The 19,844-nt window shown below is 43.7% G+C and overlaps 2 protein-coding genes across 2 annotated transcripts; one reads left to right on the plus strand and one right to left on the minus strand.

The window, feature by feature from the left end:
- Positions 1 to 484: 484 nt before the first annotated feature.
- Positions 485 to 13,924, minus strand: LOC109893043 (COP9 signalosome complex subunit 6-like). The gene is made up of 10 exons (XM_020486042.2): positions 13,803 to 13,924; positions 12,370 to 12,495; positions 7,003 to 7,134; positions 6,556 to 6,644; positions 6,292 to 6,354; positions 4,474 to 4,521; positions 4,269 to 4,383; positions 4,019 to 4,111; positions 1,103 to 1,203; positions 485 to 926 (listed from the first exon to the last, which is right to left on the minus strand). Exons 1-10 carry the CDS (start codon positions 13,843 to 13,845, stop codon positions 786 to 788), a joined length of 951 nt encoding a protein of 316 aa, XP_020341631.1. The 5' UTR covers positions 13,846 to 13,924; the 3' UTR covers positions 485 to 785.
- A 235-nt stretch (positions 13,925 to 14,159) lies between these two features.
- Positions 14,160 to 16,604, plus strand: LOC109893044 (F-box/LRR-repeat protein 12-like). The gene is made up of 3 exons (XM_020486043.2): positions 14,160 to 14,333; positions 14,455 to 14,530; positions 14,910 to 16,604. Exons 1-3 carry the CDS (start codon positions 14,173 to 14,175, stop codon positions 15,921 to 15,923), a joined length of 1,251 nt encoding a protein of 416 aa, XP_020341632.1. The 5' UTR covers positions 14,160 to 14,172; the 3' UTR covers positions 15,924 to 16,604.
- The last annotated feature ends 3,240 nt before the right edge of the window (positions 16,605 to 19,844 follow it).

Here is a 19,844-nt window from a genome sequence, read left to right on the forward strand (position 1 = left end):
GATGGCTATATGCGGATGAGCGGTTTGCTCATGTCAACATTGTGGGGTTATGGCAAAAGCTACGGACAACGAACACAATTGCATTATCAATGGCAATTTGAAAGCACAGGGATACCGTGACGAGATCCTGAGGCCCATTGTCGTGCCGTTCATCCGCTGCCATCACCTCATGTTCCGCAAGGATCTGCACACAATTCCTAGAAGCTGAAAATGTCCCAGTTCTTCTATGGCCTGCATACTCGCCAGACGTCACCCATTGAGCAGGTTTAGGATGCTCTGAATCGATGTGTACGACAGCATGTTCCAGTTTCCGCCAATACCCAGCAACTTCGCACAGCCATTGAAGAAAAGTCGGACAACGCTGCACAATCAACTCTATACGAAAGATGTTGCGCTGCATGAGGCAAATGGTGGTCACACCAGATACTGACTGGTTTTCTGATCCACGTTTATTTTTGTGATAAACAGGAATCAAAGTCCCACGAAAAATCTGCAGATTATTTATTACTTACAGAAACATGGAACAAAACAAAAAATGTGATTTCTGTTCGTGTACATGGATTCGTTAATGTGAATAGTCACCAACCTTAAACTGCGAGTGAGAAGTTTGTTTGTGTGTGGTTTTAATGGTATAGACAAGTGGTCTGAGACACTTCTAGCATTTGCTACCTTTGAAAACAGTAAACTGGTTCGATGAGACAACTTAACAAAATAGACCAGCAAATTAACATTTGCAGTGCTTGTGACATCTTCTTTCATGCCCCCCCTCCCTCCCGCTCTCTCGCTCAAAAGAACAGTCCTCTCATCCTCCGGCCGATGCCCTGTCTGTCGTACAAGACGTTGAACTTGTTGATGAACTGGTTCATGCTGTTGCAGGTCTTGGTGATGGTACCTAGGTAAGCCATGAGGCCCACGTCATTGCATTGCTGAGGATAGAAGGAAGGAGATTCATATGCTTTCACAGTACTGTGCCAATCAACCCATCTAAGCTTAAATTAGTAAACACCCTTGAGTGATTTAATGTTGGAATTCAGCAAAAAATGTATGTTCATTATCCTTCCAACTAGGCAGACTACCACATAACTGAGTGGGGACAACTTACATCGTAGAAGTCGGTCTTGAATTTGATGGTGCTGAGAACAGGCAGTCTGTGGCACAAAGCATTGGCTTCTCTGAGGATCTCGTGGTTTAATGGCACCTCTCCTGGGTCGTACCAAATCAGAAGGGGAGAGTGTGTAACAAAAGAGAGCATGAGGGAAGAAATAAACACATAAGAAAGTTGTTTGGATATACAGTGCATTCGGAAAGTATTCAGAGTCCTTGATTCCCCCACATTTTATTACACTAGCCTTATTCTAATACGGATTAAATAAAACATTATTCAAACTACACCCAATATCCCATAATAACAAAGCAAATTTGAAGAAAAATAATATATATATTATCACATTTACATAAGTATTCAGACACTTTGCTCTAATTTGTTGAAGCACTTTTGGCAGCGATTACAGCCTCGAGTCTTCTTGGGTATCATGCTACAAGCTTGGTACACCTGTATTTGGAGAGTTTCTCCCATTCTTCTCTGCAGATCCTCTCAAGCTCTGTCAGGTTGGATGGGAAGCGTCGCTGCACAGCTATTTTCAGGTCTCTCCAGAGATGTTCGATCAGGTTCAAGTCCGGGCTTTGGCTGGGCCACACAAGGACATTCAGAGACTTGTCCCGAAGCCACTGCTGCACTGTCTTGGCTGTATGCTTAGGGTCGTTGTCTTGTTGGAAGGTGAACCTTCACCCCAGTCTGGGGTCCTTAGTGCTCTGAGGCAGGTTTTCATCAAGGATCTCTGTACTTTCCTCCGTTCATCTATGCCTCAATACTGACTAGTCTCCTAGTCCCAGCCACTGAAAAACATCAACACAGGGGATGATGCTGCCACCACCATGCTTCACCGTAGGGATGGTGCCAGGTTTCCTCCAGACGTGACGGTTGACATTCATGCCGAAGAGTTCAATCTTGGTTTCATCAGACCAGAGAATCTTGTTTCTCATCATCCGAGAGTCTTCACATTGTCTGAGAGTCCTTTAGGTGCCTTTTGGTAAACTCCAAGCAGGCTGTCATGTGCCTTTTACTGAGGAGTCGCTTCCGTATGGCCACTACCATAAAGACCTGATTGGTAGAGTACTGCAGAGATGGGAGAACCTTCCAGAAGGACATCCATTTCAACAGAGGAACTCTGGGACACTGTCAGAGTGACAATAGACTTCTTGGTCACCTCCCTGACCAAGGCCCTTCTCCCCTGATGGCTCAGTTTGGCTGGGCATCCAACTCTAGGATGATCTGTGTGGTTCCAAACTTCTTCCATTTAATAATGATGGAGGCCAATGTGTTCTTGGGGACCTCCAATGCTGCAGACATTTTTTAGTACCGTTTCCCCAGGTCTGTGCCTCAACACAATCCTGTCTTATGTAAATATGGTCTTTTTTTCTATTTAATTCATTTGCTAAAAATTCTAAACCTGTTTTCGCTTTGTCCTTATGGGGTATTCTGTGTCGATTGCTGAGGATGTTTTGTTAGAATAAGGCTGTAGGCGTCACAAAATGTGGAAAAGGGTCTGAATTAGAGGTCGACCGATTAATCGGAAAGTTCTCATAATCGGAAATCGGTATTTTTGGGCGCCGATGTGCCGAATGTTTATTTTTATATACCTTTATTTAACTAGGCAAGTCAGTTAATTAAGAACACATTCTTATTTTCAATGACGGCCTAGGAACGGTGGGTTAACTGCCTTGTTCAGGGACAGAAAGACAGATTTTTACCTTGTCAGCTCGGGGGATCCAATCTTGCAACCTTACAGTTAACGAGTCCAACGCAATTAACGACCTGCCGCCTCTCTCGTTGCGCTCCACAAGGAGCCTGCCTGTTACGCGAATGCAGTAAGCCAAGGTAAGTTGCTAGCTAGCATTAAACTTATCTTATAAAAAACAATCAATCATAATCACTAGTTAACTACACATGGTTGATGATATTACTAGATATTATCTAGCGTGTCCTGCGTTGCATATAATCTGACTGAGCATACAAGCATACAAGTATCTGACTGAGCGGTGGTAGGCAGAAGCAGGCGCGTAAACATTCATTCAAACAGCACTTTCGTGCGTTTTGCCAGCAGATCTTCGCTGTGCTTCAAGCATTGCACTGTTTATGACTATGACTTCAACTCCCGAGATGAGGTTGGTGTAACCGAAGTGAAATGGCTAGCTAGTTAGCGCACGCTAATTGCGTTTCAAACGTCACTCGCTCTGAACCTTCTAGTAGTTGTTCCCCTTGCTCTGCATGGGTAACGCTGCTTTAGGGGGGCTGTTGTCGTTGTGTTCCTGGTTCGAGCCCAAGGGAGGAGCGAGGAGAGGGACGGAAGCTATACTGTTACACTGGCAATACTAAAGTGCCAATAAGAACATCCAATAGTGAAAGGTTAATGAAATACAAATGGTATAGAGGAAAATAGTCCTATAATTCCTACAACCTAAAACTTCTTACCTGGGAATATTGAAGACTCATGTTAAAAGGAACCAGCTTTCATATGTTCTCATGTTCTGAGCAAGGAACTTAAACATTTTCTTACAAAGCACATATTGCACTTTTACTTTCTTCTCCAACAATTTGTTTTTGCATTATTTAAAACAAATTGAACATGTTTCATTATGGATTTTATTGATGTATTATATTAAGTTAAAATAGGTGTTCATTCAAGTATTGTTGTAATTGTCATTATTACAAATAAATACATAAAAAAAAAATAATATTAATCGGTATCGGCTTATTTGGTCTTCCAATAATCGGTAAGTGCGTTGAAAAAACATAATCGGTCGACCTCTAGTCTGAATAGTTTCCCAAAGGCACTGTAGATTGTTGAGAGATCAAGGGCTGGAAATGACTCCAATGTAATAAAAGCATATTGTTTCCAGACTCACTTTAACAGTCATTCTTTCGGCCTTTTCATCACACAGACAGCGGTTCTCTCACCTGCTTCCACAGCTTTGACGTATTCCAGGATGACTTTCACCCTGCTGTGGAGCATCTTAATTGCACTGTGTTGGGCTATGAGATGTTCTGCCACTGAACAGAAGAGACACATAACAGGGAGAGTGGTTGAGAGTGCATTTGTAAACCTTTGGCTGTATCAGACGTACCAGGCAGATCATTTGCTGGGGAGGCGTTTTAAAATGGTGGGCCTTGTAAAATTGGGGGTATGGGCAGCCGTTACTATAGTTACCTGTTGAATTCTCCCCTGTGCCAGTGGCTGTCATGCGAGCCACGTGGTCCACTCCGATTCGCTCCGCCTCTTCTGTGGCCAGAGTGTACCCCAGCTCAGCAAACAACATGGTCGCCTGCGATTGGGCAATAGGGGACAGCCAAGCTTACAACTGAGCCACTCGTACTAATCACAGTGATGTGTGTGGTAGGAGAGCTTGAGTTACCTCTCCGTTGATGATGTCGATGACAGACTCGTACACGTTGACAGGGAGCTGGGAGAGACAGGACATATGTTAGAATTACCATATGTACTGTATAGCCAAGGAACGGTCTTGCATAAAAAGCAAGTAACGTTCATTTAAAGGTGGAATCCGTATCAGCACCGTCCTTATTGGTTTTGTGGACAGTGGTAAAAAAAAAAAGACAGTACATATTCTGCTGTTCTATGCAATGTTTTCCGAGGGGGGAAAAAACAGCGTTTGTTGTTTGAAAAAACGTTTTTGTTGTTGTAATATCCCAAAATGGAAAGTTTCACAAGTAAGGATTCCACCTTTAAGAATGTTTTCTACATGAGAGTCTAAGCCAGTGGCGGTGGGGTTTCTAATAAGCTATATGGAATTGTTTTAAGAAAAATCATACCAAGGATCATTTTACTATTTGAATTAAGACCCCTTGAAGTATCGACATTTTGATGAAAATGTGTATTTGGCCTTCCTGCTGTTAGCCCAGACAGACGCATTGAATAACCGAACTACAACCGATATTTAGATTTTTCGGGGGGGGGGGGGGGGGGCTAATCCTATTTCTGAGAGATAATACTTGTATTTAACCCCTTATTGTCGTCACCATATACTTCCATAAATGTTTTCAACCGTTACCGGGGGGACCTTTAGACGAGTCCTGTGAGGCCTGTTGGCTGCTAGGTAAAGCTCCGCCTTATCTCAGTTCACTGGTCACGATGGCAACACCCATCCGTAGCACGCGCTCCAGCAGGTGTATCTCACTGATCATCCCTAAAGCCAGCACCTAATTTGGCCGCCTTTCGTTCCAGTTCTCTGCTGCCTGTGACTGGAACGAATTGCAAAAATCGCTGAAGTTGGAGACTTATCTCCCTCACCAACTTCAAACATCTGCTATCTGAGCAGTTAACCGATCGCTGCAGCTGTACATAGTCTATCGGTAAATAGCCCACCCATTTTTACCTACCTCATCCCCATACTGTTTTTATTTATTTACTTTTCTGCTCTTTTGCACACCAATATCTCTACCTGTACATGACCATCTGATCATTTATCACTCCAGTGTTATTAATCTGCAAAATTGTCATTATTCGCCTACCTCCTCATGCCTTTTACACACATTGTATATAGACTCCCCTTTTTTTTTCTCTCTGTGTTATTGACTTGTTAATTGTTTACTCCATGTGTAACTCTGTGTTGTCTGTTCACACTGCTATGCTTTATCTTGGCCAGGTTGCAGTTGCAAATGAGAACTTGTTCTCAACTAGCCTACCTGGTTAAATAAAGGTGAAATAAATAAATAAATAAAACTATTAGTGGGCAGCCCAAACTGTTGGAACACTACAGACACACGCTGGCAGATTGGCTGTACCGACTTCAGACGAGTCCCAAGACGCTTGTAAGGGTCATAGAGCAAAATGAAGAACATTGTGTTCCTGAGAGTCCTCTTTCATAGAGGGTCATAACAGTTTATAGGCCAAACCGTTAGGAAGCTACATATTTTGTGAGAAGCTCCATCACCTCATGTTACATTGGTGGACGCGGTGGATTGAGACACATCCAATGCAACAAAAACACTATATCCAGTGGGGTTTTGGGGGTGAGGAGTCAAGGGAGTGCAATTGAGTTTCTCCCTTGGCCTCTATTGGTTGACCTAGCTAGCTATAACTAGGCTACTCATGATGTATTGCTTATATGTATTTTTAGCTTTTGAAGCACTTTGAAAAAAAGTGTTATGAAAAAAGCACTAAAGAAGATAAATTTATTATTATTATATAAACTATTTCCAAATGAGAAACTCACATCTGTGTGTTTGGTCATTGGGTTGAGCTTGAGGAACAGAGGACTCTCAATGATCTCACACACCTGGAGAAGAGAGAAGAAAAGCCAATAAGAAAACAGCATCCTGTTGGCCAAACATCCTGTTGGCCAAACTGACATTTCAAATCACAACAATCCACTGACCAATTAGTGTAAAAGTACATTTTAGCATGCCTCTAATTACTCCCCCACGGAACATGCCCCGCCTCATGGAAAATGAAACGTAGTCCCCTTTGCTCTGCCTACCTGCTTGTGAATGTGGATGTCTGATTGGTCACAAGGACCGCCTGTGGTATACCAGCCCAGGAATTCCATGTCCTTGAAAACCTGTTTGACTGAGAGGCAGGTGAAAGAGGTCAGGTGCCATTATGAATCAAGCAGAACAGGAATGCTGATCTAGGATCAGGTCCCCTACTAAAGTAAATCTTATTAATTGTGATTTAAAAAGGCAAAACAAAATCGTAGACCAGAACTCCTAATGAGGTTTAGTTCCACTTTGTCACACCGAGGGCTTCAGGCACAAGCCTACGATGACATGTTTAGCTTCAGAGATGGAGGGGAAACCGTGACACAGCACAACATACATCCCTTTTCATATTGCACTTTCCTCACCATCAGTAATTAATGCCATCTGACCTTTTCTTTGTAAGGTAGGTTAGTGAAATCAACAAGCGTGTGTGTGATGAGACTCACATTGCTCCTCCTTGGTGTAGTAGTACTCCTTGTCAATGTGTGCTCGGTCATCTACCAACTGATGAAGCAGCTCAAAGGAGTTCATCACCTCAATGTTTCTACCCTCCTGCTTCCCGATCAGGGCGCCAATCACTGGGTGATAAAGGAAAGGATCAAATGCAACATAAAACAGCCAATTGGAACCGACACACATACAGGCTATAGCAAAGCCCATTGAAACTGTCATTAACTGGAACCCAGGGCTGTGACGGCCATGGAATTTTGGATGACAGTAATTGGACAGCCAAATGACCGCAGTCTTTGATATAACTGTTCGAATAGGAACAGCTTTTTTGACACATTTTCTCCTCTCCACCTGACTGCATGTGCTGCCATAGAAATAGAATGAATAGAACGGGCATCCCATTCAAGTCAATGCTGGCATAATGGGTGGACTGGCGGCCATTGCGAGGGTATCCATAGGAGCGAAGCAAGAACTAAAATATGTGCTGTGATTTGTTGATTCAACTCAACTGATGTTACAAAAAATACATTCCGTGGCACGAGGCACCACATGATCATTTGAATGAACATTCTACATTAAAGAAAATCACTGCATCACAATACCAGGCAGCCGTTGTGAGTGTACCTATGGAGTTTACCAGTCTAATTGGTTCCAAACCCGTTCTAGTCATTATATTTCTGTATGCTACATTGATGAGGGTATTGCATAAGCAACCAAAGCCTAGTTCGCTTGTTTCAGCAAATACGTTTCATCACGTTATTAAGAGTCAAGAAACAGTCGAAACTAACCTAAACGCAAAAAATGCCTGGTTATCCCATCTTCAGTCATCTGTTCGTTTCACACAAAAAAAGGGGTATTTAGAGGTATTTTATTCCATAAGCATCTTCAGCCATAACCCTCGGTTATATGGTAATTGTGGCAGCCCTACTGTAACCATACCCATGTAAGACGCCCTTCCCACTGCTGTGTTTGTTCTCTTGCAGTTTCTTAACTATACTGAACAAAAATATCAAATGCAAAATGTAGGGTCACGTGTTTCATGAGCTGGAATAAGAGCTCAGAAATCTTCCATACGCAAACAATGCGTACATCCCTGGTGAGCATTTCTCCTTCGCCAAGATAGTCCATCCATCTGACAGGTGTGGCATATCAAGGAGCTGATTAAAACAGCATGATCATTACACAGATGTACCTTGTGCTGGGGACAATAAAAGGCCACTAAAATATACAGTTGTGTCACATCACAATGCAGCAGATGTCCCAAATTTTGAGGGAGTGTGCAATTGGCATGCTGACTGCAGGAATGTCCATCAGAGCTGTTGCCAGAGAAGTTAATTTCTCTACCCCAAGCCCAGGACCTCCACATCCAGATAACCAACTTCAAATGGGCAAATGCCCACTGTAGAAAAGGCCCATGGAGTTGGTGGAATAATCCTTTAATTCATTGCCATTTACTCAGCTGGGCCTTTAAGTCAGGTGGAAATGTCCGACAGATCTCAACTCCATAAAAGGAGGAAATTGCCATCGCCTGATCTCGCTGCTTTCTCTTCCTTAACTCCATCTGATCCAGAAGTTCTGTGAATCCATGAATCCACTTAAGTCCACCGACTATGTTACCTCTCATCTGAGGCGATCGGGAGAGTGGGCCATCCAGTTACTGTTAATAGTTACTACTGCGGAGCGCGGCTTGGAGCTTCAAACATATTGTGTAATGTGAATTGTCAATGATCACGGCCCTACGGATCCTCATAGGCCAATTATGCAATCAATATGGTTCATGTGTATTGAAATGAATTATATGTACACATGAAGACAATTGAAAGAGTGAAATGAGAAACGTCATTGTTGCTAACTGATTGAGTTTGATAATGGGGATTGTAGATTGTATAACCATTCACTGTTTGTATTCTTTCATAATTTATGATAGTTACGAGCCTAAATGACTCGCGGATGATTACTATTGACTTCTTAATGAACTGGACTGTTGAATTCCCTAAATTATGTTAATAATGAATGATATGGTTTGATCTTTGATTATGAATTTGGTTGGATACATGTTATTTGTTTCCTTTGTGATGCAGCACAGACTACTCAGTAAATATACCACTTTATGGTTAAAGGAATTCCTGCCTCAGTCTCATCCATTCCTCTGTCACCTGACACGTGACCACATGTTCACCTTCACTGTCAGTCATCCTACCTGTCCAGCTACCCACACAGATTCCACTAATCTTTCACCCACCTTCGATGGCCACTGGCACCCTGGAGAAGTGTGCCAGTAGTCACTCATTTCAACTGTACCGTGCAGATGGCAAAAAACTCTAGACCACCTTTACGCCACACACAGATGCATATAAAGCTCTCCATAACCCTCCATTTGTCAAATCTGACCATAATTCTACCCTCCTGATTCGTGCTAACAAGTAAAAACGAAAGCAGGAAGTACCAGTAACTTGCTCAATACGGAAGTGGTCAGATGACGCAGATGCTACACTATAGGACTGTTTTGCTAGCACAGACTGGAATATGTTCCGGGATTCATCAAATGGCATTGAGGAGTATACCACCTCAGTCGTTGGCTTCATCAATAAATGCATTGACGACGTCGTCCCCACAGTGACCGTTGGTACATTTCCCAACCAGAAGATATGGATTACAGGCCACATCCGTACTGAGCTAAAGGGAAGAGCTGCCGCTTTCAAGGATCGGGACACTAATCAAACAGGTAAAGCGTCAATACAGGATTAAGATAGAATCCTACTAGACCGGCTCTGACGCTCGTCGGATGTGGCAGGGCTTGCAAACTATTACAGACTACAAAGAGAAACCCAGCTGCGAGCTGCTCAGTGACACGAGCCTACCAAACGAGCTAAATGCCTTTTTATTTCATGCTCCCTTAGAGGCAAGCAACACTGAAGCATGCATGAGAGCACCAGCTGTTCCGGATGACTGTGTGATCATTCTCTCTGTAGCCGGAGTGCGGAAGACCTTTAAACAGGTCAACATTCAAAGCCGTGGGGATAGACGGGTTACCAGGATGTATAGCCAAAGCATGTGCGGACCAACTGGCCAGTGTCTTCACTGACATTTTCAACCTCTCCCTGACAGTCTGTAATACCTATATTTCAAACAGACCACCATAGTCCATGTGTCCAAGAAAGCAAAGGTAACCTGCCTAAATGATTACCGCCCTGTAGAACTCATGTCGGTAGCCATGAAGGGCTTTGAAAGGCTGGTCATGGCTCACATCAACACCATCAACCCAGAAACCCTAGACCAACTCCAATTCGCATACAGCCCCAACAGATCCACAGATGATGCAATCTCAATCCACACTGCCCTTTCACACCTGGACAAAAGGAACACCTATGTGAGAATGCTGTTCATTGACTGCAGCTCAGCGTTCAACACCATAGTACCCTCGAAACTCATCACTAAGCTAAGGATCCTGGGACTAAACACCACTCTCTGCAACTGGATCCTGGACTTCCTGACAGGCCGCCCCTGGGTGGTAACGGTAGGCAGCAGCACCTCTGCCACGCTGATCCTCAACACTGGGGCGACTGCGTGGCCAAGCACATTTCCAAAACCATGATTAAGTTTGCTGACACCAACAGTGCTAGGCCTGATCACCGACAACGATGAGACAGCCTATATGGAGGTCAGAGACCTGGCAGTGTGGTGCCAGGACAACAACTTCTCCCTCAATGTGAGCAAGACAAAGGAGCTGATTGTGGACTACAGGAAAAGGAGGGCCGAACAGGCCCACATTAACATCAACGGGGCTGCAGTGGAGCAGGAGGAGAGTTTCAAGTTCCTTGGTGTCCACATCACCAACAAACTATCATGGTCCAAACACACCAAGACAGTTGTGAAGAGGGCAGGACAACACCTTTTCCGCTCCAGGAGAGAGAAAAGATTTGGCATTGGTCCCCAGATCCTCAAAGAGTTCTACAGCTGCACCATCGAGAGCATCCTGACCAGTTGCATCACTGCCTGGTATGGCAACTGCTCGGCATCTGACTATAAGACACTACAGAGGGTACTGCGTACGACCCAGTACATCACTAGGGCCAAGCTTCTTGACATCCAGGACCTATATACTCGGCGGTGTCAGAGGAAGCCCCCCAAAAAATTGTTAGAGACTCCAGTCACCCCCCAAAAATTGTGACTCCAGTCACTCATACTCTTCCCCCAGCTACCGCAGGGCAAGCGGTACCAGACCGCCAAATCTAGGACCAAAAGGCTCTTTAACAGCTTCTTCCCCCAAGCCATAAGACTGCTGAACAATTAATAGAATGGCTACCCGGACTATTTACATTTACATTGATCTTTGTTTTTACACTGCTGCTACTCGCTGTTTGTTATCTATGCATAGTCACTTTACAAATTACCTTGACTAACCTGTACCCCAGTACCACCTGTATATAGCCTCGTTATTGTTATGTAATTTTCTTTCATGTTACTTTTTACTTTAGTTTATTTAGTAAATATTTCCTCAACTATTTCTTGAACTGTTGTTGGTTAACAGCTTGTAAGTAAAGCATTTCATGGTAATACAGTTGTATTCGGCGCATGTGACAAATACAAATGTATTTGATTTGACAGCGATTTTTTTTTTATCGATGGCAATTTGAATGCACCAAGACACCGTGATGAGATCCGGAGGCTCATTGTCATGCCATCCATTCATCCTCCGCCACCACCTCATGTTTCGCAAGGATCTGTTACACTATTCCTGGAAGCTGAAAATGTCCCAGGTCTTCCATGGCCTGCATACTCCCCAGGCAAGTCAACCATTGAGCATGTTTGGGATGCTCTGCATTGACATGTACGACAGCGTATTACAGTTCCCTCCAATATCCAACAAGTTTGAACAGCCATTGAAGAGCAGTAGAACAAAATTCCGCAGACGACAATCAACAGCCTGATTAACTTTATGTGAAGGAGATGTGTCGCGCTGCATGAGGCAAATGGTTGTCACACCAAATACTGACTGGTTTTCTGATCCACGCCTCTACTTTATTTTTAGGAATCTGTGACCAACAGATGCATATCTGTATTCTCAGTCATGTGAAATCCATAGATTAGGGCCTAATTAACTCATTTAAATGGACTGATTTTATATGAACTGTTACTCAGTAAAAATATTTTAAATTGTGGCAAGTTCGGTTAAAATTTTTGTTCGGTGTATTTTAATTATTGTCTTAACTTTTTACAAAGTATTTAAACTTTAAGACATATACAGAGCAATATACTGAACCAATTTCAATCTCACCCCCATCCCCTTGTCCATTATTCCATTCCAAATGCAAGACAGTATAGAATTATTGGTATACTTGAAAACTGATCAGCACACATACCCTGCATGGGCCGCCCCTCCTGGGAGCGGATACGAATCCAGTGGTCTGAGATGTTGAGGATGACTAGAGGATGCAGGGCAACAGAGACACTGCCGGTGACCCCAGACGCCATAACACTGGGGCTGGCTGTGGGACAGACAAAAAAGAGAGGATGGGTTTCCTTTACTTTTGGCCATCGCAGCCAAACATGGCCTCAGCACGACCACCTGCTTTCGAGCAAACAAAGCATCTGTGTTCTTGTATTGAATATTGTTTTCTTTAGATGAATGTTACAATATCAGTGTGTCGTTGAATTGAGCTGGATTTCAACAAACATGTACCACTTGGTAATATACAGGAAAGGTACAGTGAGGACATTGATTCTACTCAGCAGAGCTTCAGTTTATCAACAATGCTATTCCAATTGACATGTTAGAAGATGTGATCATGAAGTTAGCTAATCTCCATTGCTATAGTTAACCACTAGCTCGGTGTGGGGGACCAATTACATCGCGGTAATCAAGCTAGCCTAGGATGCAAAATATTTAGCTAATTAGCTAGCAATAGACAAGCTAACGCTAGTTGTTTAAACTGCCGATGCTTAGCTAGCTAACTACTACAGACGGACCAATCAATGTGTGACAGTTGAGGTCAACTATTAACTAGCTAGTTAGCTAACAAGCCAATATTAACTGCAATCGTTTTGAAATTGCATAGATAATTAAGGCTTGGAATTCCCAGAAACCTCTACTAAAACAAGCTACTGTATGTACACTCTTAGTGAAAGGGTGATATGTAGAACTTAAAAGGGTGAACCTTTTGAAAAACCCTTAGTGGTTGCAGGTATAAAAAAAACGTGTTCTATGTATAAAAATAAAAAAACTTTGGGGTTCCATGTAGAACCCTTTCCACTGAGGGCCCTACATAGAGCCCTTTTTGGTTCTACCTGAAACTAAAATGGGTTATAGCCGAAACTAAAAAGGGTTCTATCCGGAACCAAAAGGGGTTCTACTATGGTGACGGGGGACCATGCCATCTGCACCGTACAGTTGAAATGGGGACAGCCTTAAAACCCTTGACCTTTTTTCTAAGCATGTATGAAAGAAAACTACTACAGTTGGTGCAGGTACTGCAAACTACTGCAAAAATGATAGTCAAAACATACGATATATACAAAAAAATAATATCCCGATATGTAACTATCATTTTCTACCTCATCACTAATAATAATAATAATAACACCGGTACAGTACGCACAAATACTAACGGGGACAGCCACGTTAGCTAAATGAGCTAGCTATGCTAACTAAAGTTAGCTAGCCTCGCTGAAGTAACGTTAGAGAACGCAAAGAAGAAATAATGGCAAGCTAAACACCATCGACAAAGGAGTAAAGTTATCGCCAACACAATATATATACAACCTTGTCAAATTCAAATAAATATATTGTGCTTACCGGCCCCATCCACTTCCATTCCACCACCATTGCTCGTCGCCATCTTGTCCGAATATAGAACAATGCGTTTTTTTTCTCAAACGCTAAGGGGCAGTGTTTGTTTGCTGCATTTACACAGCAGATTTGGTGATGCATGTTTTGGAAATTCTGAAGTTGTTATGCTTATTTATAAATAAATAAAATTACGCCTCTGTATATATATGCAATTCAAGGGGCTTTATTGGCATGGGAAACATGTGTTAACATTGCCAAAGCAATATCTGGTAACGTTACTCTCACATAAAAGGTGTTCATTTCGCACATAGAGTTTTTAAGAAGGTGTAGGAACGTTTTCCCTTAAGCAACCGTTTCTGCGGGGTTCATTACTTGAATGCAACGTGTACGTCGGTGTATTTTGTCCGTGTACTCGACTGTACTTTTTGTTTACAAAATGGCAGACTTCAGAACTTCGACTCTCGATTATTTCCCAGAGAACATTTTAATTGATATTTTATCATATTTAGGTGTGCGAGAGCTCATCAGAACTGGAAGGTAAAACAAGTTAGCTAGTTGACGTCTGTGTTCAACATAAATATCCAAGATAGTTAGCTAGCAAACGTTAGCTTAAAAAAACACGTATCTTTGTCATGCCATTCATGTGGTGTATTTGCAGGGTGTGTAAGAGATGGAGACGCCTTGTAAAAGACCAACGTCTATGGCGAGCTGTTGATCTAACTGCATGGAAAGGGGTAAGAATGGTGCCTAATTGCATGATGATCTTACAATTTCATGACTTGACATGAAAATATTTCCGAGGCTGCTATGTCTAAAGAAGTCAGACGTTTTGTGATATATCCATGTTTCTCAGGTCCTACATACAATGATATTTCAGCAGACTTGATTCGATTATCGTTAACCTGTTTAAGGCCTCTCACCTTCTGCAACAAAATACAATGTTGATGCTTGCATTGAAGGCCTGTGTCCTACCTGTAGACTAGCTAACTCTAAAGAATGTTCAAGTCATCACTCAAACACTGATGCATTGTTTCTTCTCCATTTCTCCCTCATTGGTTGGTTGTTGTCGTTCTACAACTGCTCTCCCTGCCCTTGGTGTCCATTTTGGGTCAGGTGACGTCGCGCATGCTGTGGGTTCTACTGCGCCAGTATCTGGGCACTGGGCTCCGATGCCTGCGGCTGCGTGGCTTGCTGCTCTCTGCTAGAGGCGGGGCATTTCTCTCAGAGTCCTGGCTTAAGGCTTTGTCCTCCACGTGCCCCCGTCTGCGCAGTCTTTCCCTGCTGCATGCAGACCTGAGAGGCTTGCGTAGTTGCCAGCTCCTGCCCACAACGCTGCAGGTCCTAGAGTTGCGTGGCTGTGAGCTGCCACAGAGCTTTTTCACCCAGACCCCACCCAGTCCTGAGAAACAAGCTGGAGCTGCATCAACTGCTTCTACTCAGCAACATGGACGCGGTCAGACTGGGAAAGTGCCTGCCTCCACATCAGGGATTGCCATTGAGACGATGGTCCTTGATAATGTGCCCTCCTTCACAGACCTGCACCTGCAGAGTCTGGCTTCTTGGTTGAAGCTTAGCCACCTAGAGCTGCGCAACGTCCTTCGGGTCACAGCGGAAGGCCTTAGGCGCAGTGCTGCCCAAGAAACAGACTCGGGCTTAAACGGGCTCTCCAGGCTCAAGTACCTGGAGATAGGGCACTTTGGACGGCCTGGCGCCCAGCTACAGATGGCCTCCCTGGGGCTGGGGGTGGGCTGGCTCGGCCTAGAGGAGCTAAGCCTTGGCGGTAAGGAGGTGGGACCAGGCCTGCTGTCCGCCAGCCGCCTGAGGGACCTGAAGCGCCTGCGCCTCAGATGCTGCAAGCTGAGAGAGATGCAGGTGCTACGGAGCTGCAGGACGCTGCGGGAGCTGCGCCGGTTGGAGTTCTGTGAGGTGTTCTTTCAGGTTTGCCCAAAGACACCAGAGAGGCAGGGTGAGGAGGGGAGGGAGGATGGCGCAGACGGTGGTGATGGGAGCAATGACAAGCTGGATGAGAATGACCCTGTGCCGAGTCTGCGCCGCTCACTTGCTGCTCTGCTGCCACAATGTACACTACTATTCACCAACTGCACTGTTACAATAACATCAGACTAGATTACATACTATGTTACACATCTGGTTCCCTTATTCTACTGTGGTAAAAATACAAGCTGTCAAAGCTATACTTAAAACCTGTTTGCAAACTCTGATGAATCACCTTTTTGTTGACATATGTAGAAAACAAATGTACCCCATTAACAAACCCAATCAAATTCTATTTTAAACTTTCATACAGCTGTGCTATTGAACATAAAAGGGACAGTGACTGGTTACACATGCAATGAACGGTCTCACAGGAAATGTAATGTTTCAATTCAACCCCTCGACCAGGGCTCTTCAGCTCTTAAAGGCACTGCATGGTCAATCCAATGTCTGCAGTGACCATATAGCATTTACTGCGATTCGGCCTCTGCATGCCTCCGGAGGCTGCCTTGAGAAGAGATTCAATGAATATATTGCAACTCTGGGGGGTTTCAGTAGGCTAGAAGTAGCCCACTAGTTTTGCTCACTGGCCCCCTGAAGTCTAGGAAAAATACTCTGTGTGATTCCCCAAAGCATTATGTTGCCTGTATTCATTAAGATATGAGAAAGTACAAATGGGAACTGTTTTAACCTTTTTCCACCAAGAAACTAACACGAATATGTTCTAAACTGACTTGCCAGTTAAATTAAATAAATAAAATTGCAAAGTAGAACATACCTCAATAGATCATGAATAAACAAATATAAGGGAAATAGGATCAAGCTCTCTCAATCTGTAAAGCACACAGCATTTATCCCAAACTTGGTCCTGCCCCCCCGGGTGCACATGTAGTTTTTCGTCCCAGCACAACACAGCTAATTGAAATAACCAACATCAAGCTTTGATCATTTGAATCAGCTGTTTTAGTGTAACTGATATGAAATGGTTAACTAGTTAGCGGGGTGCGCGCTAATAGTGTTTAAATCGGTGATGTCACTCACTCTGAAACCTTGAAGTAGTGGTTCCCCTTGCTCAGCAAGGGCTGTGGCTTTTGTGGAGCGATGGGTAACGATGCTTTGAGGGTGGCTGTTGTCGATGTGTGCAGAGGGTTCCTGGTTCGAGCCCAGGTAGGGGCGAGGAGAGGGACGGAAGCTATGCTGTTACATAATGCTGGGGCAAAAAAAATAAAAAATGCAACTGAGGGACCACGTTCGGGAAACCCTGATCTAACACAGTTATCCAGAACGTAAGACAGATCGAACACTGCAAGCACGGCAATATACACTGACTATACAAAACATTAAGAACACCTGCTCTTTCCACAACAGACTGACCAGGTGAATCCAGGTGAAAGCTATGATCCCTTATTGATGTCACTTGTTAAATCCACTTCAAATCGGTGAAGGGGAGGAGACCGGTTAAAGAAGTACTTTTAAACCGTGAGACATGGATTGTGTATGTGTGCCATTCAGACGGTGAATGGGCAAGACAAAAGGTTTAAGTGCCATTGATTGAGTATGATAGTAGGTGCCAGTGTAACCAGCCCTGTACCCGAGGATAGGGCTCTGGACACAATTCTGCCGGTTGTCTCTTTTAATGACTGAATGGATACAAATACAAGGCAAATGTTAATGTCTGGATGCCATACAAGTATATTTGCCTCTCCTCATCACGCTCTGAGAAAATGGAGTAAAAGCATCAACAAAAAAATACATTTTACAAAATGTGCATATTCATATTTTCAAAAGACTCATTTTGTTTTATAAATGTTGTACACCAATACACAAAAAATGTGCTAATAAGTGCTAAATATTTCTTAGAGAGTGTTCTATTGTACCATTATACCTGAGGCATACTAATGAAGCAACAACGCCATTTTTGACATGCCCGGGCAAGTAACAATATGACGGCTAACTAGGCACATTAAACATGAAATACAAAATCGTCACATTTCACAACATACCTGCATGGAATGGATATAAATACAAGGCAAAAGTTAATGCTGCCGTCTGGACTCCCATACAAGTATATTTGCCTCTCCTCATCGCGCTCTGAGCAAACTGAGTTGGCCCATGCCACGTGTTTGCCGAGTTGGCCCATGCCACGTGTTTGCCGAGTTGGCCCATGCCACGTGTTTGCCGAGTTGGCCCATGCCACGTGTTTGCCGAGTTGGACCATGCCACGTGTTTGCCGAGTTGGACCATGCCACGTGTTTGCCGAGTTGGACCATGCCACGTGTTTGCCGAGTTGGACCATGCCACGTGTTTGCCGAGTTGGACCATGCCACGTGTTTGCCGAGTTGGACCATGCCACGTGTTTGCCGAGTTGGACCATGCCACGTGTTTGCCGAGTTGGACCATGCCACGTGTTTGCCGAGTTGGACCATGCCACGTGTTTGCCGAGTTGGACCATGCCACGTGTTTGCCGAGTTGGACCATGCCACGTGTTTGCCGAGTTGGACCATGCCACGTGTTTGCCGAGTTGGACCATGCCACGTGTTTGCCGAGTTGGACCATGTCACGTGTTTGCCGAGTTGGACCATATTGGTTCCATTTACAGTATTAAGTGTGCCGTCCAAAGGGGGGAGGGGGGGGGAGCAAGACCCTATGATTCCCTGTTTTTGGTTCGGCTCAAGCTGTTGTATTGCCGTTTGGTACCAATTGTTCGTTTGGATAGCCATTACCCGGGGGAGAGTTGAAAGAAGAACTCCCAATGCATTTTCCTCCTTTTTTGTGACGTTATGGCTTGGCGTCTCATTTGGTGCTTTCCAGCCTAGCATTTTGTCAGTGAATAGGTACGGCCTTTCACATGTCAAAGGTGCAATCTGCAATAGTTAAAGGATACGTTTACTTTATTTGAACCATACACTTCCTCGTGCTCGTTCTTCCTCGTGCTCGTTCTACAGCGCCTGCGTTGAGCTAAAACATGAACGAAAGGGCCAACATCTAAATACGTCCTTTTAGAATCAGAAACGCTAGTATATAGTGATGCAGGCCTTTAGATGTTGTACACATGAAATTGTGTCACACTGAACTTTATCTACTATGTTATATTCCATGTTGTGCGATATGTCTGGTCTGGGATATTTTTCTGTGTATGCGCACATGCAAAAGTCTGGCTTGAGTTTCACAAAATGGAATTTAATGTTGCCAATATGTTTGCAAGTGAAATCGCAAAAAAAAAGTATATGCTCTCTTCTATAACATGCAATTTACACCCAAAATACAGATTTGGTCCCCAAAAAAAAGTGAACTTCTCCTGTGATGCTACAATGATCCTTTCAATTAATGATAATCACCCATTGATTAGTGAACATTATAAACTGGGTGGTTCGAGCCCTGAATGCTGATTGGCTGAAAGCCGTGGTAGACCTTATACCACAGCTATGATAAAACATTTTTACTCTTAGTAGAAATGCATTACCCCATTTTAACCCATACGGTTGTTTTCCCCCCATTTTCTGTAAAACTGTTTGAAATAAACAATTTATAGTTTCAAGACATGTTTAAAATGGCATGTTCAAATCTGAAAGGGGATGTAAAGAGGGCCAAGGTGCAGTTTAGTCCCCTAACAGAATCTTGATACATGAACATTATACCACAAAGCCCTGACTTAGCCCACCTGTAGGTCCCCGACACCTTCTCCATGTCAGTGTCCTCTCCCAGTCAGAAGAGGGACTCATCTTCTTTAATATAGGCTCTTTCTTGTTCCTCCTCTTGGCTTGAGTGCATGACATGGACCTAACACAGTCATTTACTCAAATACTGTGGGATTTTTTATATCGTTTTACAAACCAGGTCCTAGAGAGCCCTTGTTCCAGGGCGGTTCCTGTCTCTCTATACATATCGAATTGTACGCCTATTTGCACAAGTCCCACACCCAGAAATGAAGTGGCAGAAGAGAAGCTAAACTCTGAAAAGGGACAGACCGGTAGCTTATACTTTTATTGATGGTCTGAAAGAGTGTGTAGAATTTAGAGTGTGTAGAATTAGATTTATTTTTGAGTTCCTTGA

The sequence above is a fragment of the Oncorhynchus kisutch genome, linkage group LG6 (assembly GCF_002021735.2).
Source record: "Oncorhynchus kisutch isolate 150728-3 linkage group LG6, Okis_V2, whole genome shotgun sequence".
Taxonomy (NCBI): domain Eukaryota; kingdom Metazoa; phylum Chordata; class Actinopteri; order Salmoniformes; family Salmonidae; genus Oncorhynchus; species Oncorhynchus kisutch.